General features: G+C 42.1%; 1 protein-coding gene across 1 annotated transcript; it reads left to right on the forward strand.

The window, feature by feature from the left end:
- The first annotated feature begins 4,183 nt into the window (after positions 1–4,183).
- SSRP1 (structure specific recognition protein 1) lies at positions 4,184–24,677 on the forward strand. Its single transcript, XM_060263108.1, has 17 exons — positions 4,184–4,262; positions 4,627–4,815; positions 6,760–6,945; positions 7,625–7,730; positions 7,885–8,075; positions 8,157–8,387; positions 9,053–9,156; positions 10,302–10,430; positions 10,765–10,986; positions 11,384–11,456; positions 12,060–12,198; positions 12,330–12,375; positions 12,768–12,888; positions 15,080–15,250; positions 16,248–16,339; positions 16,526–16,703; positions 24,205–24,677. Exons 2-17 carry the CDS (start codon positions 4,762–4,764, stop codon positions 24,274–24,276), a joined length of 2,115 nt encoding a protein of 704 aa, XP_060119091.1. The 5' UTR covers positions 4,184–4,262; positions 4,627–4,761; the 3' UTR covers positions 24,277–24,677.
- Positions 24,678–25,406: the final 729 nt, after the last annotated feature.

A 25,406-nucleotide genomic window follows, 5' to 3' on the forward strand; every position in this document is an offset into this window, starting at 1 on the left:
CTCCCCCACAACAGACACCCTGTGAGGTGGAGGGAGCTGAGAGGACTCTCACAGCAGCTGCCCTTTCAAGGACAACCTCTGTCAGAGCTAAGGCCATTCCAGTAGGTACAAGTGGAGGAGTGGGGAATCAAACCCGGTTCTCCCAGAAAAGAATCCACACACTTAACCACTAGTACCAAACTGGCTCTCAAATGGCTGCTTTGGCAGCTGGGTTCTATGGTCTCTCCCTCTGACCACAGACCCTTCCCCAAATTCTTCTCTCTCTAGAGTCTCTCTCTAGAGCCGCCCTGAGCCCGCCTTTTGGTGGGGGAGGGCGGGATATAAAAATAAAATTTATTTATTTATTTATTTATTTAGAGTCTAAACAGGTATCTCCCAATTCAGAACTTGTAACCCTAGTTGCAGCCCACAGCAACTCCACCAGCAGCCATCATGGAGCAGCATGCCATATATGCTGAAGTTATTGCCAAGCTACACAGCCAATAGCCAGCTGCAGAAACAGCCATGGTCACATGATGCTACTGTCCTATCCTGTCAAAGATAGGAAAGAGAGAACACTTGGCCCCTCTTCACCCATGGAGGCTGCTGGCATGAAGTAGGAACTCTGGAGTAAACTCAGCGCAGATATGGGTTTCCGTTCTCACCTGCAGCAGAGATCCTTTGGTAAAGACATATTGCCAGCCCACTCACAGTATTCTCACTCTCTTGTAGCTCATTCAGCAGATCCTGACAATAGGCCATGCAAGAACCTTTCTGCCAAGGGGTCAGATACTGCCCAGTCTTTCTGATTGTCAGGATCTTACAATGGGGCTGCCCATCCCTAAGGGAATTATGAGTTCTAATGTGATGCTCTTGGACTTTGAAAACTGACTGATTGTTATCATATATATTATTTATAGAGTTCTGGGGGGCTGGGAGGGTGTACGATAATGAAGTTAAAAATAACAAACCAAGTCCACAAGCTTACACTGTAAGGGCAAGGGGACTGCTAGCATTCTCCAAGGGAACTGATTCTGAGAATGACCCAAACAGAGATTGACTCAGTAGGGGTAAATGGATGGACAGACAGGAACTGGCAAACTGAGGTGTAAACTGAAGTTAAAAACCAAAATGTTTCAGCAGCATCCTGTATAATATGACAACTGTGAGAAATTATATAGGCTTACAGTAGCAATGACATGTGGAGATATATAGAGCTTCCTTACACTGACTCAGTCTATTAAAGAGTATCCCATGCAGAATTAGTCCAGCTAAGCCTGATGAAATCAGTGGGCTATGCAGGGTTTAACCACACGTTACAAAGTCCTCTGATTTGCTCTAGATCTGCTACAATATGATGTTGCCAGGCTTCACCATCATGCTGTCAGGCTGATGTACTGCTAAAACCACAATGTTTGCAGATTCTAGTGTGTCCAAGTCACGATGTTGCACCTGGTTTTGGCCAGAAGTGATGGCAGTGTGCTGGCACAATGCCTGCATGACCATTTCTTTTCCATTTGACCTTTCAGATGTCAGTGAGCAATGGATTGGTTTGCAAGGAGGTCTCCCTCTATAATGGAAGCCCCAGCAACCCTTGGTACACATTTCCTGAGTGGGAACTCAATTCTCAGGCTCATAGGGATCCAGTTTGGATCATGACCATGGCACACAGAGGAGGGTATTTCAGCCTTCCATCCGGTGCTATTTTTCCAACCTGAAGAGTATGGGATACCATATTTGTTCTGTTGCAGGCTTCATATCTACCCTTACCCACCTAAGCAAACAGAATCCCCATAGGCCATTTCAGGTCAGGGAAACACTATGTGGGTTGTGGGAAAGGCATCCTCTGCACAGGATTGCAACATTAGTTGCTAACCTCCAGGTGGAGCCTGGAATCCTCCTAGAATCTATATGCTATTAGCCATGGCCCCCATCTGTGGACACTAAAACCTCCAGAAAATCCCCATTATCTGCACAAGTGCAGAGTGTTGTGGGAAAGGCATCCTCTGCACAGGATTGCAACATTAGTTGCTAACCTCCAGGTGGAGCCTGGAATCCTCCTAGAATCTATATGCTATTAGCCATGGCCCCCATCTGTGGACACTAAAACCTCCAGAAAATCCCCATTATCTGCACAAGTGCAGAGTGTTGTGGGAAAGGCATCCTCTGCACAGGATTGCAACATTAGTTGCTAACCTCCAGGTGGAGCCTGGAATCCTCCTAGAATCCTCCTAGAATCTATATGCTATTAGCCATGGCCCCCATCTATGGACACTAAAACCTCCAGAAAATCCCCATTATCTGCACAAGTGCAGAGAACACACCTACCTCAGGCCCAGTGTTGGTAGCATAGCAGGCCAGGAATCATACTGGGCCCAGTGGTGGCATGGCTCTCAGGAGCCATATGGAGCCTGGTGGCAGTGCTGCAGGTCAAGAACTGTCTGATGATAGCCTGGCACCCAGGATCTGTGCTTGGACCAGTAGTAGATGCTGCTGGACTAATGAGCCATGGGATATGGGATTCCTCCTGTGAGTGTTCTCCCTGGGAATCTCCCACCTAGGGGAATCAGTAATGACTGGGTGGAAGGATTTCAAACCCCCCACCCCCCGCAAGATATTACAGGTTCCCACTTGTTATAACTGATCTCCAGGCTACAATTTCCCTGAAGAAAACAGCAGGGTGGACTTCATGACATCATGTCTCCACTGAGCTCCTTCTTTTCCCCAAACTCCACTTTCTCCCAGGCACTGCCCCATATCTCCAGGAATTTTCAAGCCAGAGCTGGCAACCCTAGATCATGCAAACTACCCTGAACTTGGAGAACAGTCAGATAAGTTTAAAGTTCAATGTTCTGGTGCTGACCTTTAAAGCCGTTAATGGTCAGGGACCAGCATACCTTCAGGACCTCCTATCCTCGTATGTCCACCACAGTGTTACACTTGGGTGATCAAAATCTGCTGGTGGTCACCAGTCCAAAGACTAGGGTCAAAAGGCTCTGGCCTGGTGGAACACTTCCAGAAGAGATCAGGGCCTTGCAGGATTTGGTACAATATAACCAGCACCACTTTATAACAAACAGAGTTGTTCTGCCAGGCCTACAGCTGGGGGGCCTTAGCCAATAGGCTATAGCTAGAGTCTGGCCTCCCTTGCCTTCCCTTCCCGTTTCCTTCCTTCTTAGTCATTCTGCTTGCTACTCCCTGTATGAATTTTTACACCATCTTGATATTTTTTACAGAAATTGTCATATTGATGTTATAGTTTTTATGATTTTTGAATAATTATATGTTATATCTATTAAGCTTTGTATATTTATAAAATGTCATCACCTGCTCTGAGCCCGTTTCGGGGAGAGTGGGCTATAAATCGAACAATAAACAAACATATGAGATGGTTGCTTGCATTACTTGCTATCTGCATTATGCTGGCCAAAGACTGAGATAGGGGCTTGGGCAGGGGGAAAGAAGGTGGCAGTTTTCCTAGATTTACCTTTACTACAACTTGTGTGTGAAGCTTTCTGGTGACATAGATACACACACACTGCTGGCAAAAGACTTCTTGATATTTGTATGAGTATTCTGCTGTCTGCATTTTGAAAATCAGTGCACTAACTACATGGTATTACAAAGGAGAACTGCATCTATGGTGGTGTAATTTCCCAAGAGAGTAAGTGACAGCTCTACAATCTTTTATATGAATACCAATACCCAAAATATCTATTTTCCTCAATTTCAGTCCCTTCTAAAATGTGATAAATCTAGATGGGTTTTTTGTTAGTTTGCAGCAGCATTTTTTTTAAAAGCAGTCTAATTGCACCTGAAAGATTTAACATGATGCCTCTAATGACATTAATGAGCTCTGAATCATGAAAGTTTAAGCTGAAATAGATAGGGGGAAGGGAGGAAGGGGGAGGGAAGAGGTGGAAAGAAAACAACTTTAAATGCATTCTCCAATCATATGTGTGAAAGAGCCAAGTATGGCTCTCGAGCCACAGTTTGGCTACCTCTGAGTGATAATAATCTCACTCTAATCTGCCACACAACACACGAAAATAATACCAGACTATCCATCCATATTACAGGGCTGTTTTATTAAACCGCTTTCGCTTCGCTCTCTCATGCTACTGAGCAAAAGCGCCCGCCGTACCGGAGAAAGGAAGGCGCTCTAGGACAGCACCACTTTATAACCAAGTTTTCCGGAAGGCGGAAATGAGGTTTAGTTTCCGGTGGAGTGGGGGGAAGGGGGTCGGTAGAGGCTCGTGTGGCGCAGGCGGGAAAATAACCAGGTAAGAACAGAGCGGGCAGTAGGCGTGAGGGACGGAAGGCAGGCAAGCAGGCGAACCGGGCTGGTTTCCTCTAGCGTGGAGCCTACCAGTGTGGTAGCGACGTTCTTTCTGGGAACTAAAACGTAGGGCGCAGCCAGGGAAGCAGTCTCTCTCTCTCTCTCTCTCTCACTGTGCGCGCCTGTTCGTATTGGCAGTGCCGCAGTTCGGGGTGATGCTTTGGCTAGTTCAGGGGCGGGGGGACATTATTTTCCTGTCGCCATTCCGGATCTGACGGTGTTGTGGGGTATCACTAGTTGCTTGCTTTCTGGCCTGTGGCAATGAAGCATCTTTCTAGATAACTCTCTTTTTTTCCTTTTCTTCCCAGGTTCTTCACCCTTGCTTTTGCGGCTACTCGCGGTTGTGCGTTCTTGTCTTCATACGAGCTTCTCTCGGAGTAGCAGGTTATTTGTGTGGCTCCAGCCCCTGCCACAGAGGGTGGGGGTAGGAGGGAGCTGTCACAATGGCAGACACGCTGGAATTCAATGAAATATACCAAGAGGTGAAGGGATCTATGGTAAGTGATGGTGGAGGGGGTAGAGTGGAGTGGTAATGGGTGGATGAGAAGTGGTGCATATGTGGTGCATGCAAGGAATTTGATCCTGTAGTAATATGAACTTCCCATTTGGAAAACTGATATAGAATTTGCTCCATGTTCTTATATAGGCTTTGATTTGTCATTCCTTCTTGTGTTCTAGCTTTAAAAAAAATAATAAATAGTAGTGGGTTTTGTCTCAGCTTCTTGCCTCAAAGACTATTAAACCCCTAATAGTGCATTGATAGGCTCAGTAAATATCTCCGGCTAACTAAATATCTCAGCCTCAATATTTATTATTGTTAGTGGCACTGAAAGAATTTGCAGTCTACCTGTGTGTAATTTGAGATTATTTTATATTAAAAAAAATCTGTATTAATTGATACCCTACTTATTCCAGGCACAAATCTTTGCATAATTTTATTCCAGATTTCTAAAAAATTTTTAGTAACTAACATGGTCTGATGGTTCTGCTGGATGGCTTGTTTTGGACTTGTGTGTGTAATATAGGATTATAGTATAGTATGATGTCCTTGGTGTAGCCAGTTTGGTGTAGTGGTTCAGTGCATGGACTCTTTTCTGGAAGAACCGAGTTTGATTTCCCCACTCCTCCACTTGCACCTGCTGGAATGGCCTTGGGTTAGCCATTAGCTCTGGCAGAGGTTGTCCTTGAAAGGGCAGCTGCTGTGAGAGCCCTCTCAGCCCCACACCCACCTCACAGGGTGCCTGTTGTGGGGGGAGAAGATATAGGAGATTATAAGCCTCCCTGATTCAGAGAGAAGGGTGGGGTATAAATCTGCAATTCTTCTTGTTGTAGCAAATTCTTTCCTTCTTAACTACGCTCCCTTCCATCCTTGGCATATCTGTTTTTGTCATAGTATTAGGATTTCTGTGGTCTTTGCTAAATTCATGATGTGTTGGATGTATTTAATAATGTTATAGTTATATATGCACACCCTCAATTATATTAGTGTATGTAGAACAACAAACATTAAGGCATGTGTCTGCCCTGAGAAGTTTATAATCTTAAATTCAGGGCAGGGGATGAGACAAGGATAAGGTTAGGTTAGGTATATTTGATTTATACCTCACCCTCTTCGCCGAAGCAGGCTCAGGGCAGCTCACAGTTTACAATGAAACAGCAATAAAACATTGAGTTAAATATTAAGTTAAAACCTTTAAGTTAGAAACAATTCAGGTGCTAATTTCAATACAATTTAAAGATGCCATTCAGTGGTCTTAAACATCCACTTCAGTTCTAATATCCTCAGCGATACCTGTCACTTTAGTTGAATGCTAGCTGAAATAGCATAGCTTTGCAGACCTTGTGGAACTGGGCAAGGCCCTGCGAGGCTCTGACATCCTCTGGGAGTTGGTTCCACCAGTAAGGAGTGGTGATTGAGAAGGCTGTTTCTTGTGTTGTTTTAAGTCCTTCTAGATTACCATAACAAGAAAATCTCCTTGTATTAAATTCAGGTACACAGATTTAGAATGGGGGGGGCAAGGAATAAAGGGTTAATCCAATTGCTGTTTGTTTTTTTTTTGTAAAATGTGGATTTGAAGAGAGACAGGACACCCCCCCCCCCCCCAATCACATTGGTTTTCTATGTGGAAGATCCAAGCATAGGGGAAAGAGCAGAGTCATTTAAAGGAGTGGGAGACATTGGGGATAGCTGAGAATTACGGAGCTGGAAGAGTAAAGATTATGGATCTATGGGATATGATGGAGAGAACCAGTTCCTCTGTTGCAGTGTCAGCCTTAGATAAGGGTGGAGGTTCTGGAGGGCAGAACTGGGTATAATACTAAAAGATACCAAAAGCTATTGGATTTGATGAAAGAAGTAAAGGGATCTTCTTGGTAGATACTAAGCACTTGGTGGGTCACTTTTGCTTTGCTGCTAACAATCTCTGTCTCTCTTGGGTTAGAATGATGGACGTCTGCGACTGAGCCGTCAAGGTGTGATTTTCAAAAACAGCAAAACGGGCAAAGTGGACAACATTCAGGCCTCAGAGCTATCTGAGGGCATCTGGCGACGAGTGGCATTGGGCCATGGACTCAAACTGCTTACTAAGAATGGCCATGTCTACAAGTATGATGGGTTCAGAGAAACGGTAAGATCCATTTTGGTATCACTTGGTTTCTAAGCTGGTCAATCCTAGGTAAATATACACAAAAGTCCAATTTTATTTAGAAGGCTCACAGTGGATTCTTAGGATTGAAGCCGTAATAAGAGTTGTCTGTTGGACTTTTAGACTTGATAAGGGTGGTGGGAACACCTTCTGGTCAAAGTGGCTTAATTTGTTGATACCTTTTTTGGAATTTGCTATATGCAGTGTAGTCATACCATTCCACAGATTTATATCTAGTTTCCTCGTATGCAAATGACGTTTCCCTTTGGCCTTGCACTTTTAATTATGGCTTTCATTCGTTTCAGAATCCTGTGAAATAGATTTCTCATTAGATGTCAGATTGTACCTAGATGATCGCCACTTGTACTCAACATATACTATTCTTGCCCCGGCGGGGAGGGCGGGGTATAAATAATTTTATTTATTTATTTATTATTATTATTATTTTAAAAGCTTTTTCTTGTATTATTTACTAGTATTCAAGGATTCTTCTTAGTATTGCTTTTACTTTTCTCCTGTCTGAAGTGCATGTCCTTTTTCATACCTGAGGTATAGTGGGACCTTGTGTCCCAAGAGCAGAGAATCTTCTCTTGTACTGTGTGCCATTGGGTTCCTAGTGCATTAGCTGCATGTTCCCTCATTAAGTCCTCCTCTCTTGTAGGAATTTGACAAGCTCTCAGATTTCTTCAAGACCCACTATCATCTGGACCTGGCTGAAAAAGATTTGTGTGTGAAAGGGTGGAACTGGGGGACAGTAAAGTTTGGAGGTAAGTTAATATTGGATGATTGCTATCCTGTGGGATGTTGGTATGTGGAACTGAAGTCTAGAGGACATAGCTAAGAGAGTGTAGTTTTTCTCCACCTTGAGAATTAATAGCTGTGAATTGTGATGGTATGTTTTTTCTTGTTACTCTTTTGTAGGGCAGCTTCTTTCCTTTGACATTGGGGAACAGCCAGTGTTTGAAATCCCACTGAGCAATGTGTCACAGTGCACAACTGGCAAGAATGAGGTGACATTGGAGTTCCATCAGAATGATGATGCTGAGGTGTCACTTATGGAGGTCCGCTTTTATGTGCCTCCTACTCAGGAGGATGGTGTCGACCCTGTTGAGGTGAGTACAGGCTGAGCAAAAGTGACTCAGTAGAGAGGATAGGAGATATTTGCTTGATTTCTCATTCTAATTCATCCCTAGGCATTTGCTCAAAATGTGTTATCAAAGGCAGATGTCATCCAGGCCACTGGAGATGCCATCTGCATTTTCCGGGAACTGCAGTGCTTAACACCCCGTGGGCGCTACGATATCCGTATCTATCCCACCTTCCTTCATCTTCACGGCAAGACATTTGACTACAAGATCCCTTATACCACTGTTCTGCGGCTCTTCCTGCTTCCCCATAAAGACCAGCGCCAGATGTTCTTTGTGGTGAGAAGTGGAATTTGGGGTAATGGTTTTCCTGTTAGGGTTAATAGTTATAATTCCCTTTCTCGGTATGTTCCATTCATAGGTCCTCTTCCATTTGCTTTATGAAAAATGCCAATTACATTTGTTCTATATGAACTAATTTGAAAATCAAAAATAGTGATTTATCCCATGTCATACAACATTCTTGTGGCTGAGTGTAGCAGGGAAGGGGAGGAATCTAGAAGTGGCGCTCAACAGATATCTTCCTGTTCTAGAGCCACTGAGCCATCCCCGTTCCATTCCTATTACCTACCTGCAGCCCCTCTCCCATGCAAGCATTACAAATATTCAGGGAACTGAACTGCTGTCTCAGTACTGTCAAGGTGGTGGATCTCGTAGCTCTCTTCGTACTTGTATAACCTTGTCAGATATGGGAAAAACATAACTAGTCCCCTTAGAAAGGCAGCAAAGTTGTCTGGTAATGTCATATCTCTGCCAGGCTGCACACATGAGTTGTTTCTCCCCGCGGCTGTTAACTCTAAGGTGGAAGAGAAGCAGAAAATATATATATATATATATTGTATCTGGGCATATTAATGTGGCTATGCAGGGCCCCGTAAAAATGGGCCTTGTGGATATGATCTGGATATAATCATCTAACTACAATTGTCTCTGCTTCCTTCCAGATCAGCTTAGACCCTCCTATAAAGCAAGGGCAAACTCGCTATCATTTTCTTATCCTCCTCTTCTCCAAAGATGAGGACATCTCCTTGACCCTTAACATGAATGAGTGAGTACATATTATGCATCGGGCAGCCCAATCCAGACATACATGGTGGGCGGCCGCTCGGGTGTGGGCGGATCTATGCCGCCGCTAGTCGGCCTCCAAAGGGGTTCGGGGCACCGAAACGTAGCGTGCCCAAGCAGCGGCCGCCGCCAGTAGATGCGTAAGATACACTGGAGTGTGGCCTTCCTGAGCGGCGCAAGGACAGGGGCCGGAGGGGGGCACTTTCGCGGGGATGACAGGGATTGGCGGGTGGTGACTGGGGAGCCGGCCCATGTGACGCCTGCTGCCGGAGAGAGCGCTCCCTGGCAGTAGGCTGTCCACATGTTCCACCCCCCGTGTGCACACACCTGAGCCCCATGGTGTGCCTGTGCAATCCTTGGGGGAGCATCCAGTCAGCACTTACCGCTAGGTCCATGCAGCAAGCTACCCGTCAAAGGGGGAAAGCCGAGCCCCCATCAGTGTTCCCCCATGTCCTGCATGGGAGGATGGCTTCCCAGATGCCACAGGGGCCACCTGCCAGAACAGAGTAGGCCACCTGCTGCAGGCACCCGTGCCCCAAAGGTGCTGGGAGCGGTCCCTGTGGTGGCTTCCGATCATACCTGCCTTAAAGATTCAGACACCCATGAGGGGCGTGCAATGGTGTTGGGATGGCTGTGTGCCACACTCTCCGCCCCCTGATCCTGCTCGAATAAGGACTCGACGCTATGTGCAGAAATTAGATTTCTTGAAATACAGGGCTGCAGAGGGGCTGCCACATGGACTCCTCGCAGGAAGCTGCCGGCATCCGCGTTGGGCAGTGGTGGCTGCCCAAAGGGCGCAGCTGTGGGGCGGCTGGTCCACTGTCGGGTGGGCATGTGTCGACCCCGACAGTGGCCATGCATTGCGTCTCCCCGTCCACCTCGTGGGGGGGGCGCACCTCGGGAACGGCAGGAGCAGGCCCCTCGGCGCCGACCAGAAACTGGTCGATATCCCCACTTCTGCGACTGCCTCGCCATGGCCAGGAGACTGGGCAGGTGGCCAGTGGCCGGGAACACAGTTCCCTCCATCCCCGCCATCCAGCATTGTCCCATCCCATGTTCTGCTCACTGCTTCTGGTTTTCACAATACATAGCATTGTGGAGTCTTGACGTGTATTTTCTTGGCTGTAGGGATGAAGTAGAGAAGCGGTTTGAGGGACGGCTCACCAAGAATATGTCGGGGTCACTGTATGAGATGGTTAGTCGTGTAATGAAAGCTCTTGTCAACCGCAAGATCACGGTGCCTGGCAACTTCCAGGGGTGAGGAATGCCTGCATGCAAGGAAAGAGCTGATACAACTTCTGTTTTTGTCATCTGCATGGGGGAATGTATGAAAAGAGGGAGAAGGTCTAAGTTACTTTTAATGAGAATAGCAACCAAAAATCTGCTGTTAGATGAATGTTAGAATGGACTGTGAAGTTGTAAGTTTTCTTACGTTTGTGTGTACCAGCCAATGTTCCTTCCCAATTTCAAAGAGCTGGATCTAATGGCTAGCAACCAGTATCTCTGGGTTGTAGAACACTGTGGGCCATGAGAGAAAATTGCTGTTCTGTGGCCACATTAGATGTAGCATGATCACTCTTTTCCTGTACAGGCATTCTGGAGCACAGTGCATCACTTGTTCTTACAAGGCCAGTTCAGGGCTCTTGTACCCTCTGGAGCGTGGCTTCATCTATGTACACAAGCCACCTGTTCACATCCGTTTTGATGAGATCTCTTTCGTAAACTTTGCCCGTGGGACCACTACTACACGCTCCTTTGATTTTGAAATAGAAACAAAGCAGGGGACACAGTACACTTTCAGCAGCATAGAAAGGTGAGTGAATGTAACCCTAATCATAGTAATTGGAAACAGAAGCCTCTTTCCATCAATCATTTTGTTGAATGGAGTATGTCTTCCATCATGAATGTAGAACTGCTTGTCACTGTTAAGCGACTTTCATACCAAAAGACACGTCTTTACTTCCTGTTTGCTACTTGCGACCCATAATGTCTATATTTTTCACATAAGGTCCCTGTCTTGTTCAGATCTTCTGAAGTATCACAGCCTTTCTGTGGTATAGGGGGCAAACTGAATCTGTTTTTCCTGGCAGCAGCAAAGCCATTAAATCTCTGTTGTGTTGACTGGACCTGTCACTTCCCAATTCCTGGTCACTGGGTCTGTGGAATTTGCTACAGACTTGCAAATGTTAGCATCATTTACTTTCTTGCAGAGAGGAATATGGCAAACTATTTGATTTTGTGAATGCCAAGAAGCTGAACATCAAGAACCGAGGACTAAAGGAGGTACCTGTTTCAGGAGGTTGGGCAAAACAGAGGACAGGGAAAGGCAACTGCTGTCCATTCCTGTTCTTGATCTACTTGGGTGGGGTGAGGTTTCTCTTTCTCTCCAGAGCTTTCTTCCTTCTCAATTTCTGTTCTCTCCTTGTAGAAGAAAAAGGTCTGTGCGATTGTCCCCTCCTCCTCTTGGTTCAGGTCTCCTCCTCTGCATGGCTGTGGTGAACATTCCTAATCACCATAGTATAACCTTGCATGAACCACAGAGAAGAGGCAGTAGCCTGCTTTGCTCAAGGAGTGGCTTCCACATAATCCACTTTTAAGCATGGTTTCTTCCCTATCCTCTGGTGGGGGGGAAACTAAGGTGAATTCCAGTATACTATGGAGGCAGCATGTGATGTGCTATGTTTTGGGGGAATCTACGTTCTGTGTTTGTATGCACATAATGAGAAATCTTTCCTGTGTAGTATGTGCGCCCAGGGGCATGCTGGGAGTTGTAGTTTTAGAATATCAGCATGCTTTCGATATGGAAAATATTGCAAGGTTTTGTCTGCTTGTGAAATAGAGGGGTCTTGCACCAGCTCCCTTGGCATCCCTTATATGTGTTTCTAGGGCATGAATAAGAACTATGATGAGTATGCTGGCTCAGATGAGGACTCGCACGATGCCTACTTGGAACGTATGAAGGAGGAAGGCAAGATCCGTGAGGAGAACGCAAATGACAGCAGTGAGGATTCTGGAGAAGAGACAGGTGAACCATTTCCCCCTCCCCCCATCTTTGGGATATAGAAGTGGTCTTGGCTACAGTGGAGAGGAGGTCATTGCTGTCTTTGACATTTCTCTCATTGTTTTAAGTTAGAAACAAGGGTTTTCTTTTTCCAGATGAATCCTTCAATCCTGTGGAAGAGGAAGAGGATGTGGCAGAAGAGTAAGTACGATGTTTGATCTGGGATGCCTAAAATTTTGCTAGCTCAAGATGGGTAGCTGTGTTAGTCTGTCTGTAGCAGCAGAAAAGAGTAAGAATCCAGTAGCAGATGGTACATTACTCTGCAAAGACAAGCTACCTTCTCAAAAGGTAAATCTCTGTGCTGGAAAAATGTGGTCAGATAGGAACATATGCCCATTGCTGGTGGGAGTGCCCAGTGTTACAAGACTTTTGGAAAGATGTGCTGGAACAAATCAAAACAATTACTACCCACTCTGTACCCTTTACTCTGGAATTGATATTTCTGAATTCGTGGTCAGGACTGGCAATACCTAAAGTTAGATAAGATCTAATTGTTAGCCTGTGGACTGCTATGTGACCTTTCTTTGTGACAGGTTTGACAGCAATGCCTCAGCCAGCTCATCTAGCAGTGAAGGAGATAGTGATGAGAAGAAGAAACCTGCCAAAAAAGCCAAAATTGTCAAAGAACGCAAGCCCCGCAAGAAGCAATCTGAGGTGAGAACAGCATAGATACGAAGCCTGTCAGATTCTGAATACAACTAGGAAAAGCATTCTTCTAGAATAGACCACCGCAGTCTATTCAGTACACATCAATTGGTGCAGAATGCTGCGGCCAGGTTAATGACTGGGGTGGGTCATAGGGTCCATATCACTCCAGCCTAGACCTTTCTACATTGGCTCCCAATCTGTTTCTGGGTGCTACTGTTGACCTTTAAAATCCTATATGACTTGAGACCTCCATACTGGAAGAATTGCCAGCTCCCTTACAAGCCAAGCTGACCCCTACATTAATCCTTTGAGGGCTGCTTCAAGTGCCTCCACCTCCTGAGATTAGGTGACTGACTACCTGGGAGAGGGCCTACACAGCTGTGGAACCAAAACTCTGGAACTCTCTCTGCAGGCAGACTTGCCTACCCCTTCTGTTGTCATTGTCTGCTAGCAGGTGAAGACTTTTGTTTTGTTTGATGTTCCTTCCATGACCCCTCCTTGCCCTGTGGTTTAGTTGGTTATTTTCTATATGTTATTTTGGTTTTAATTGTTTTAATATGTTTTTATTCGATTTTAGTGGTCTTAAAGATATGTTCGTATTATGTATATTTTTAATCTGTTATCTGCTTTGGTGGCTCTGATGAGAGTAGAAAGGCAGGGAATAAAACTTGTAAAGAAATAATAATTCAGTTCCCTGGCTTATTTTGGGCACAAGAGAGGACGGTTGGGGCTTGCCTTTAGGATTGGGAATACCAGTGAGAAGGCAATCTAGTATACTATTATATATGGTTATTAAATGAGGTGTCTTTGCCAAAGTATTTACACATAAGGAACTCTTAAAACTGGAAATGTATAGTTCTGTTCCTTCTGCATGTGATCATTTTTGTGTTGTGTGCCGGTATGGCTTAGCTAATTGGGGACATTTCCACTGCTCAGACTTTCAATCAGCTGCCTTGATATAGTTAAGATTTCATTAGTCCTTGGCAGCCCATAATGTGTAGCCTTCCTTTCTCAGTTGTTCAGCTTTACTTGATAGGGAAAGGTTTTGTGGCATCAGCATGGTCTTCCTAGGCGATTTTTTAAAAAAATGTGTTGTGTTTAGAAAGTATCAGTACTTGCTTTGAAGAGAGGTGTTCCGTAATCAAAAGTAATGGTTAGAAATTATAGCTGATTTCAGTGAAACTTGGCAAAGTTTTTCTTTGGAAGGGTAATTAATAGGGATGGGCATAAATCATAGAAAATGGTGGTTTGTTTCATTTCCCGATTCATTTTATTTCTGATCTGATCCTTGTTTCATTGGTTCATTTGGTTTGGGAGGTGTAGCACTCACCAGGAGTCTTCAGTCAGCTCTCCTCCATCCACCCTCCAAGTTTGATGAAGATTGGATGTGGAATGTCTGAGTTACTGCCCCACAAAGCAGGTGCCTCCAGGAAAGCTCAGCTTCCAATCTCACAACAGCTCTTCATGCTGCAGAATGGGAGCTCTTTGATTGGCTCTCAGAGCTGCCAATCAAGCTGCTATGAGTGCTTTTAGGGCTTCCAGAATTGCTTGGAATTGACTGAATCAGTGCTGGGCTGTCTGGGAAAATGAACCAAACAGCACCAAGATCCAGACTTGTTGGGAACGAACCATTAATTGGTCTGATTCATGTTTGAATCGCAATTTGTGGTTCAGTTCTGCCCATGTCTAGTGATTAACTTTTGCATCATACTGCTATGAGGCAGGGTATATTCTGCTACCCTGGAACTTCCAAGATAGTAATGAAGAATTATAATAAGACGTGCTGTGGCACAGGGGTGGAACACCTCTCCATTGAAAGCTAAATGCAAGTTCTAAGTTGACCCGTGGGCTGCACTCACCACAGCTGTGTGTACTTGCACTCATACGTCCCCATTTCCTCATGCATGTCCTCCCTCCATCTCATCCCCTTTTCCATCTGCACTCAGGACTGGAGACAAAAGGCCATGTGGTGATCTCCCAAGTACCCAGAAAGGCTTCTGAGCTTACTTCCTCACCCCTCTCTTAAAGCAGCTGAGAAAGCTGTACCAGAACCAATCTCCAAAACTGTGAGGGACTGATGCTAGAAAAAAAAGGCCAGCAAAACCAATCTATGTAGTGTAATGGGCTATTGGTGGTAAATCTCATTTTTATGGGGAGGTAGCTGCTTTATAATTTTTCCCCTTCTCTTTCTCAATAGCGTAAGAAAGGGAAAGACCCCAATGCCCCAAAGAGACCTTTATCTGCATACATGTTGTGGCTCAATGCCAACCGTGAGAAGATCAGGTCAGATTGTCCAGGCATGAGTGTCACTGATGTATCCAAGAAGGCTGGCGAACTGTGGAAAGGGATGTCAAAGGAGAAGAAGGAGGTAGGTGAGGGGAAGTGTGGGGATGGTCACCTGTGCAATAGGAATGGTGGTCAGATATATTTTTGAGAAATGCTTTGATGAAAGTGTTGTGCAGCTTGTGCCACAATATCAGATTTGGTACATAAATTCTGTGCATTTATACAGACTCGCAGAATTGGAAATGTTTTACTGAGGATTGGGATGAAGTAAAGAAGGAATGCTGTAGGGCAGAGGAAAGGCTAAAGTATCTGAGGCTTTTCGTTTAGAGAAAGGACAATAACAGTGTATGTTCGGAGAGGAAGAAGTCAAGGGAAACTTTTCTCCTCTCAATACTAGTGAAGTCATCTAGTAGAACTGAGTGGCAGTCAATTCATGGCAGAGGAAGAAAATGTTTTACGTAGCTGCAAATAACTTGTGGAATTCACAGCCAGGAGATGTCATTAGGGACACCAGTTTAGGTGACTTTAAAACGATGCATATTCAACAAGGGCCAAAGAACATGTTGGCTAAATGGCATCCCCTGGTTCAGAAGCAATTTGTCTTGAGTACCATTTGCTGTTTTTGTGCCAAGCTGGTGGAAGTATCAAGTTGGGTCCTGTGGGAAACAAGATGATGAACCAACTGAACCTTTAGCCTGTCCCAACAATGCTCTGATGATTCTCTTTATTTAAGATATCCATACCCCACCAATAAATTAAGAGGCTTTTCTGTGAGTATGCCTCAGTAGTTTTCTAAGGATTAATAGCCCTACCACTGAACATTAAGTGTGTCGTCAAATCCATCCTATCATGAACAGATATAACAGATCTGTGTAAAAATCTTTTCACAATGTGTATAAGAGCTAAAAGCAATTTTTTAAGAAAAATCTTAGTGGGTGTTTCCTGAATTTTTCCAATCTCCATATAGATGCCTGGAAAACTGGAGGCAAATAGGTTTGGCCCTAGTGTTAATAGGAATGGTGCTCATGTTAATCTTTTGTAGGCTATATTGAATGGTGAGTGAAAATTATTGTTTGTAGGAATGGGAGCGCAAAGCTGAAGATGCCAAGAGGGATTACGAGAAGGCCATGAAGGACTACAGTGAGGGGGGCAAGTCAGACAGTTTCAAAAAGTGAGTACTAGGGTCTTCCCAGGGTAATAAACCCTCATGAATGGGAAGGAAAAGCATCAAACTACTTGTTTCTTTCAGGGAATGGGGGTGGTGGGGTGGAAATCACTTTCCTTTCTCTCCATTGTGTGTCTCATGGTTTTTGGCAACTCTGCCATTTCAGCATCTTGTGTACTTGCTCATTTTCAGGGAGAAATCCAAGAAGAAAAAGAAGCCTGAAAAGCCAGGGAAAGGCAAACCAGAGAAGAAAACTACACCTTCAAAATCTTCTGTTAGCAAGAGCGCTCCCAAGCAACTAGGCGAGAGCTTCAAGAGCAAAGAGTTTGTGTCCAGTGATGAGAGCTCCTCAGGCGAGGACAAGAAGGAGGTGGGTGCTCTGTTGGGTACAGTGAATTGCAGGGAGAGAAGTGTGTGTGTTCAGTTCTGGTTAGAATTTTTAACTCTTTTTCCTTGCTACCTGGGACTGGTGTTCCATTCACCAGGTATGTGATGTTCCTTCAGTAATCTCTGAAAGCTGTGGGATGGCCTTTTGTTCTGCAAGTGCTAAGTTACGTACCTCTTCTACTTCAGCTGCTGTGTACGTTTGAGACAAATCATTTCTTTGTCAGGGTGCTGAATACTTACATTATTTGGGGCTCCACAGAATTCAGAGTGACTCAAGAGGTGTGTGATATTGTAGGGAGGCAATACTGGGATAGGGAAAGGTGGACAGGGAATTGTGGAAGCAGGGCTTTTTTTATAGCAGGAACTTATTTTCATATTAGGCCACACACACCCTGATGTAGCTAATCCTCCTGGAGCTTACAGTAGACCCTGTATTAAGACCTCTGTAAGCTCATGGAGGATTGGCTACAGCGGGGGGAGGGGGCGGTTGGTATGGCCTAATATGCAAAGGAGTTCCTGCTACAAAAAAAGCCTTGTGTGGAAGTAATTCTGTAATATGCAGAAGGCTCCTGCTTACAACTGGAAAGACCTGTCTAAAGCCCTTGGAACAGGAACAGGCTGGAACTTCTGTTTGGGGTAGTGGAAGGCAAATTAATGCCTACTGCCTACTTTTCTCAGTTAGAGATTAGTCCAAGATATGCACAGAAAACTTTGAGGAGATTTACCTAGGCTAAAAAGGTAGTCCCGGGGGGGGGGGGGGCTCTTTTGAGGCTTTGAGGGGTCTCCGGAGAAGAGTTGCATTTTCATCATCTGCAGAAGTTCTCAGTCATTTATTTGACATAAGCTCGACAGAATCCTAACCTTCTTGGACATTGCTAAACATCTAACGCTACAGAAGACCGGTGTGGATCTGGCAGAAAATGTACAGATTATTATCTTTCATTCGGGACTTTTTACAGTTAAACAGAATAAATTCAGAAGGTGGGAAATAAAAATCTAGAAAGCTTGGAAGAAGAAGGGAGGAAGAGGTGAAATTTGGACTTTGTAAATTTAAAGGACAGAGCTAAAAAGTGGAAAGGAATTTATTGTTTGGTCTACTTGCGGTTTTGAAAAAAGAGCACCATCGTCACAGACCAGCATATACAATCAACACAGGAAGTACGTCAAGTATTGTGAGATCTCTTTACCAGTGAAAACGAGATTTGGTGGCAAGCAAAGCAGGAAGTAGCTGACAAAAAGCCTACTCTAGGATTATAATACCATTGAGAAACATTGGTGGCCATTGCAAGGAGGTCAAAATTAAAATAATATTTTTTTAAGTGTTTGAGACATTAAAAATTGTTGAGATGATGATAAGAGCATAAATACTATTGGACATATTATTTGTAATGGACTTTAGAAGCCTTTAAAAAAAATTTTTTTAGAAAGAAGCAAAAAGTCGCAACCGCCATTTTGAAGGATTTAAAAACATAAAATTAATATTTTGGTCTGGGAAGCTCTGAGGATGGCAAAATTAGGCTTGTTGTAAAAAACAAGCTCTAATCTTTTGAACTTGATAGTCAAATTTAAAATTGGTGAGATCAAAATTTTCAGTGTTTTTAAATGTCAGAACACAAGCAAACCCGTACAAGGGCTTGTTCATTGGAGGAAATGCAGGATCAATTAGAGGCAATGGAGGCCAGAATGATGAAAGGCATGAGAGAGATGATAACTGATCAAAAAAAGAAATTATAGAAGAGATTAAAAAAAATATGGAAGATCTCAGAAAGGAGACAGAGGAAACATTTAAAAAAGTGCAGGAGATAGAGGGGAGAATGAAAGTACATGACTCCACCTTGTTGAAAATACAAAAAAAAGTGATAATCCATGACTGCAAACTGATGGAGACTCAGATATGTCTGAGAGGAATACCTGAAAAGGAAGATGGTGACCTGAAAGAATATATAATAAAAATAATTGCAGAATTTTTGGAGGAAGATCCTGAAGAGACTAAAAATATGTATGATTATATGTATAGAGTGAACTCACTCTATGCCAAGAAAAATAATTTACCAAGAGATGTTGTCATAAGATATATGATAAAAGAAATGGTGGGAAAGATCATGAACAAAACCTTTGAAAAGACATTGATAGTGGGTGGCAGCATTAGGAAGGAGTTGCCAAGGCAAGTGATAAATGATAGAAGAATATACAAAAAACTGACAGAAAAATTACGGGACAATGAAATGAGGTTTAGATGTATAATACCTGAAGGTTTGAGCTTTGAACTTCAGGCGAAAAGAATCACAATTACAAATGCACAGGAACTGCGTAGATTTTATGAAGAAGATAAAGAATTTGCACCATGATGGATTACAAATTATTGTCTTGGAATGTAAATGGACTAAATTCACCACAAAAAAGAAGGGCAACATTTCATTGGATTAAAAAGCAAAATTGTAATATAGTTTGTTTACAAAAAGTGCATATTAAACAAAAGGATTACAAAATTTTATGGAATAAACAATTGAAGTTAGAATTTTTTTCATTGGCTGAACGGAAGAAAAGGGGAGTGATTTTTTATATTAAACAAGAATTGGAGCCAAAATTAGTATTTAAAGATAAAGATGGAAGATTTATTGCAGTAGAAATAATATTAAATGCAAAAAAAAGTTGTTATTGGGACTGTATGTGCCTAATGATGCAAAGGATGCTTTTTAAAAAGACATTATACAACAATTTGATGAACTGACTTATGACCAAGTTTTGCTAATGGGAGACTTTAATGGAACAATTAAGAATTCACTGAATAGGTCTGGGGGGGGGGGGAAATAATAACGAAGGAAATTGCCAAAGTCTTTTTTTTTAATTGGTCAAACAAGAAAATTTGGAGGACATATGGAGGAAATTTAACCCAGAAGTGCGGGACAATACCTTTTTTTCAGCAAGACAAAAAACTTTTTCTAGAATTGACATGTTGTGGGGCACTAAAGATTTAGGTCTTATAACTAGGAAAATAGAGATTTTACCCAAAATTGGGGCTGACCATAACCCAATAATGTGGATTACAAAATTGTCTAAGAAGTTGAGAAGATGGAGATTGAATGAAGATTTACTACAGAATAAAGAAATAGTGACATACCTAGAAAATGAAACTAAAGCTTTCTTTCAAGTGAATGACAAAGAGGATATAGAATCTCAGACTGTCTGGGATGCCTATAAAGCAGTAAAGAGAGGAATATTGATTACTTTGAATAATAAAGACAAGAGAGCAAAAGAAAAACAGCTGTTGGACATTCAAAATGAAATAAAGAAAAAAGGAGTTGAGAAAAAGGCCAGGGAAAAAGAAAATAAGGGAAATTACATTACAAACGCAAATGAGACATTTGTTAAATAAAGAATTGGAATGGAATTTGAAAAGACTGCAGCAGAAATCTTTTAAGGGAGCAAATAAACCTGGAAAGTATTTGGCTTGGCAACTGAAGAAAAAGAGATAAAATATTATTATTATTAAAATTGTGGTAGATGGAAGAGAGGTTGTTAGCCAAGAGGGAATAAAAAGAGAATTTTTTAAGTATTATGCCAAGTTGTTTAAAGGTGTTAAAATAAAGAAAAGATGGATGAGCATCTACAAAAGATAAAAATAGAGCCCTTAACAGAAAATATGTGAAAAGTTTTGAATGATCCAATTGAAAAAATAGAAATTGAAGCAGCAATTAATGCAATGAAAAATGGAAAGGCACCGGGGCCAGATGGATATACTGCTAAATATTTTAAAACCTTTAAAGATGAGTTAATACCGAAATTGCAGAAGTTGATGAACATGATAAGAATGAAAGGGAAAATACCAAACACATGGAAGGAAGCTGTTATTTCATTGATAACAAAGGAAGATAGAGATGTCATGAATGTTAAAAATTACAGACCAATTTCGCTATCAAACCATGACTATAAATATATAGAAGAATCTTGGCAGAACATTTGATAAATTTTATAAAGGAAGATCAAGCAGGGTTTCTTCCCAAAAGGCAAATAAGAGACAATATTAGAACTGTTGTAAATATTGTAGAATATTATGAAAGACATCCAGAAAAGGAAGTAGCATTATTCTTTGTGGATGCAGAGAAAGCATTTGACAATTTAAACTGGGACTTTATGTTTGCAGTAATGGAAAAAATGGAGCTGGGAGAAAGCTTTATAAGAATGATAAAAGCAATATACACTGAACAATGTGCAAAGCTATGTATAAATGCAGATCTTACAGAAGATATGATAATTAGCAAAGGTACAAGACAAGGTTGTCCGCTTTCCCCATTGTTTATGACTCTTGAAATATTGCTGATGCAGATTCAAGAAGATAAAGAAATAGAAAGATGAAAAATAAAAGGATTTACTTACAGATCATTTGCAGATGATATAATGTTTATAAATGAAAACCTCATACAAGTCACACCTTTGTTGTTAACTAAAATACAAGAATATGGGGAGTTGGCAGGATTTTGTATTAATAAAGAAAAATCAAAACTTTTATGTAAAAATATGCAAATAAATAAGCAACAAGAATTACAGAGACTAACGGGCTGTGAAGTTACCTCCAAGGTAAAGTATTTGGGTGTGGAGATAACAATGAAGAATATTGATCTGTTTAAAAATATGAGAAGCTATGGCGTAAAATGGATGAAGATATGTTAAAATGGAATAAACTTAATTTGTCATTGCTGGGTAGAATAGCTGCAATTAAAATGAATATTCTACCAAGAATAATGTATTTGTTTCAAACTATTCCCATTGTGAAAGATAGTAAACAATTTGATAAACGGCGAAGAAAAATTTCAGAATTTGTGTGGGCTGGAAAGAAACCAAGGATCCAAATGAAAATTTTGACAGATGCAAAAGAGAGGTGGATTTCAGCAACCGAATTTAAAATTATATCAGGAAGCAGTTTGCTTAGTGTGGATAAAAGAATGGATAACGCTGTTAAACAAAAAACTCTTAGTGCTGGAAGGTCACAGAAATAAATTTGGCTGGCACGTGTATTTGTATTATGGAAAAATGAAGATGGACGTTTTTTTCTCTCACCATTATATAAGAAATAATTTGCTAAACACATGGATGAAATATAAGAAATATGGAGATGAGAGAAGACTGTTATGGATAGTGCCAGCTGAAGTAATAAAAATAACGGCTGAGATAGGTGAAGAAAAGTGGTTGTCATATAATCAATTATTAAAAATACAAAGTGGCAAAATAGAATTGAAAACTGCTGAAGAGCTGAATAATAAATATGATTGATTCCAAATGCAACAAATAAAGAGCTTGGTGGAAAATGATATTAAAACTGAAGGAATAAGAAAAGAGCAAAGAAATAGAAAAAGTTCTGCTTGAAGACAATGAAAAATTAATTTCAAAATTAATTTTAAACCTATATAAATTACTTTTAATGGTCTACGGAGGATGAAGTAGTGAAATCTCAAATGATTAAATGGGCAGTTAATGTAAATAAATACAGATGGAAACTTGGGAATACTTGTGGAAGAACTCTATGAAGCTTTTGACATGTCATAGTATTAAAGAGAACTGTTTTAAAATGATGTATAGATGGTATATGACTCCTAAAAAATTGGCAAAGATGAACAATAAGATGCCAGATAGATGTTGGAAATGTAAAAAATATGAAGGTTCTTTCTACCATATGTGGTGGACTTGTGAAAGAGCAAAAAAGTATTGGCAGATGATTCAGCAAGCAATTTCTAAGATCTTGGGATATGAATTTAAGAAAGTTGCAGAGACTTTTCTGTTGGGATTACAAATGGAAAAATTTCCAAAAGAAGATAGAACTGTAATTTGGTACTTGCTTTCAGCTGCTAGGACATTATATGCGCAGTTGTGGAAGCAGGAAAAAATACCTGGATTATAAAAGTTATGACATGGAGTGAAATGGACAAATTAACAAGAATATTAAAAGACTATGATTTTTAAGACAGAGTGGAAAAAGTTTAGAAGATATGTAGAAAAAGAGTGGAAAATAAAAGGACATTGGACAATTTTTGATAATGATTAAGTTTTAGAAAGAAGAATATAATTTTTTGTTTTAATAGTTAAGGGTACCTTTAAATATTAGCATTTTAAGTAAATAACACCGGCGGGGGCCAAGTAACGGGCGGAGGGGTGGGTAGAAAGTAATATATGGGATAGATAAAAGAAGTTATTAAAGATGTAAAAAATAGATTTATTACCCTATGTTACCAATAAAATTGTTTTAAATACAAGAAAAGGAGATAGGGTTGCCAACTCCAGGTTAGGGGTGGGGTTTGAGAAGGGATAGGTACAGTGCCATTTCCTACTGGGGAGGCACTGGAGATCACTCAGATTTACAGTTGTTCTCTAGATGGCAGACATTGGCTCCCCTTGAGGTGCGGGGGGGGGGGGGGGGCGGGTCAGTGACTTCACTTGAGTGGGTGGGAAGACAGCAAGGGTGGCAGGCACTCCCCAAGAGCCTCCTTCTAGAGCCCGTATTTTTCTTCACAACGGGCCTTACTCCTAGTTATTATATATTCATGATTCATGATCTTGCCATGCTTTTCAGTTGTGAAGGCTTAGAAACTTGGTGTTTTAGCAAAGCTGAGAATCTCCTGAAGGCAGTCCTGTTGCCATGGCTACATCTTGTGCATATAATCTTCACATTTAAATCATACACTATAGCAACAGTTGAATTCATTGTTTTTCCAAGTTCTTTTGTTTTTATTTGTAAAATAAGAAATATATCCAATATATCAATATGCAATAAAAGTAAAAAAAAATGAAAATCAACCATCACTATTGCTCAAAAAGGAAGTTTAACAGTACAGGCTAAGGGCAGTATCTCTTGTCTTTTTCCTTTGACATTGTTCCATTTTGGTTCTATTCTGATTTCTAAAAACCTTGAGGTTTTCTTTCCCAAAGATGCTTAAAGAGAGTCGTTGTTCATTTGAAGATGTATGAAGCTGCCTTATACTGAATCAGACCCTTGGTCTATCGAAGTCAGTATTGTCTATTAGATTGGCAGCAGCTCTCCAGGGTCTCAGGCAAAAAGGCCTTTCACAACACCTGGCTGCCTAGTCCTTTCTTAACTGGAGATGCTGGGGATTGAACCTGGGACCTTCTGCATGTCAAGCAAATACTCTGCCGCTGATACTCTAGCCACAGCCCCCACAACTCACAATTTCTCCTTACCTCTCGATGAACGCTGTTGATTTCAGCTATGTTGTCCCCAATGATAGGGCACAGTTCTAGTCAAGTAAAACAGTTGGAGTATTACGATATTTTCAAGATCTTGCACTCATCGTGCAGCTTAAACATCCTGCGGGCTTCTGAGCCAGAATTAAATTGATCTGGTCCCAGTGGTATCTAGCTCCCATTTCCTGAGTTGATTCAGTTAATATTGACCCCCTTAAGGCTTGTAATTAATCTTGAATGTGTTTCTCCTCTTTAACAATCTGTGTATGTTTTTTTTCCCTATTCTCCAGGATTCTGAGGAGGAGGAAGAGATCGCTAGCACCCCACCCAGCTCAGCAGAGTCTGCCTCAGGCTCAGATTAGCAAGAAAACATGCACACCTGTTCCCCTGTCCCTTTTATAGGTGGTGTGATTGCTGTATTGCCAAAATGAGGCTGACTGGACTCATCCAGGCACTAAGACTGGAAAACTGGCGTCATATGCAAGTACCTACCATGCTTCTTAGGCCTACCCAGGCTGTTCCCTTCCTGCAAGTTGCAGCCTGGACTGGTTACTCCATCTGAAGAGAGAAGATGATACTGTTTCCACACACGTGCTGCATCCTGTCAGGGTGGCCTTGAAACAGCTGGAAGCTGGGACACTGCGCAGCCTCCTAGTCGGTTTCACTTTGTGGGTTTGTTTTTTTCTAAAAAAGAAAAAAAAAGTTCTCTTTGTATTTCTGTTTTATTGCGGCTAATGGATTTAATAAAAACCAAATGAATTTGTATGGGGTTTATTCTTGTGTGATTCAACACAACGGCGGTACAAATGAGCCTGCATCTTCCAGCATCCAGCTGCACGGGGAAAGAGAGGGCAGCCAGTTTTTCTGCAGCAGGGATAGACCCTCCTCTCTTGCCCCCTCCCCTCCTAGACAAGAGTTGGTGGTTGTTTCCCTCCCTGAGAACTTGTACGAGAGCCACATCTTCTTAACTGTACTACCTTCCATTAGCAGCTGCACTAATTGTGTTTAAAGGACTGTTGTGTACTGCTGGGACTTGGCTAATGCAGGCAAGCAGTCAATAGTGATGAGGTCTGGCAATGCGAGAGGCTCCAACAGCAATAATTGCTTCTTTTTAAGCATTGCTAACATTGACACTTGGGACTGTTGGTTCCTGAGCTTTCCCGTAGCAACCTCTGGTACCCTAAAAAGTGTGGCGAGTTTCTTCTGTGCTTTGCCATTGCAGAGCCATGGTAATATTACTCAAAGAGGAGAGAAGTGTGCAACTGGCTTCCTCTTTCCTGACATAATACGGCACCCCAACAGCTACCAATCAATATAGGTGCATAATGTTTCTGCATATGCTTGTGGAGAGAATGGTATTGACTTGGGCAGGCCTTGAATGCTGAAAGCTTGTTTTTTGGCAGGGACATGTTCTGCAATTGGCTGTCTGGAGAGTCAGTTTTATAGATGAAGGGGCTAAAAACATCTTGTTTGGCCATGGGCTCAGGTCATG

This window comes from Heteronotia binoei, chromosome 21 (genome assembly GCF_032191835.1).
Source record: "Heteronotia binoei isolate CCM8104 ecotype False Entrance Well chromosome 21, APGP_CSIRO_Hbin_v1, whole genome shotgun sequence".
Lineage (NCBI taxonomy): Eukaryota > Metazoa > Chordata > Lepidosauria > Squamata > Gekkonidae > Heteronotia > Heteronotia binoei.

What these genes read in the sequence shown, in the direction of transcription:
- SSRP1 (XM_060263108.1), top strand. Translation starts at nt 4,762, where the DNA reads ATGGCAGACACGCTGGAATTCAATGAAATATACCAAGAGGTGAAGGGA. An exon ending in TTGACCCTTAACATGAATGA is followed by an intron (nt 9,157 to 10,301) that starts GTGAGTACATAT and finishes TCTTGGCTGTAG; the next exon opens with GGATGAAGTAGAGAAGCGGT. An exon ending in GAAGAGGATGTGGCAGAAGA is followed by an intron (nt 12,376 to 12,767) that starts GTAAGTACGATG and finishes TCTTTGTGACAG; the next exon opens with GTTTGACAGCAATGCCTCAG.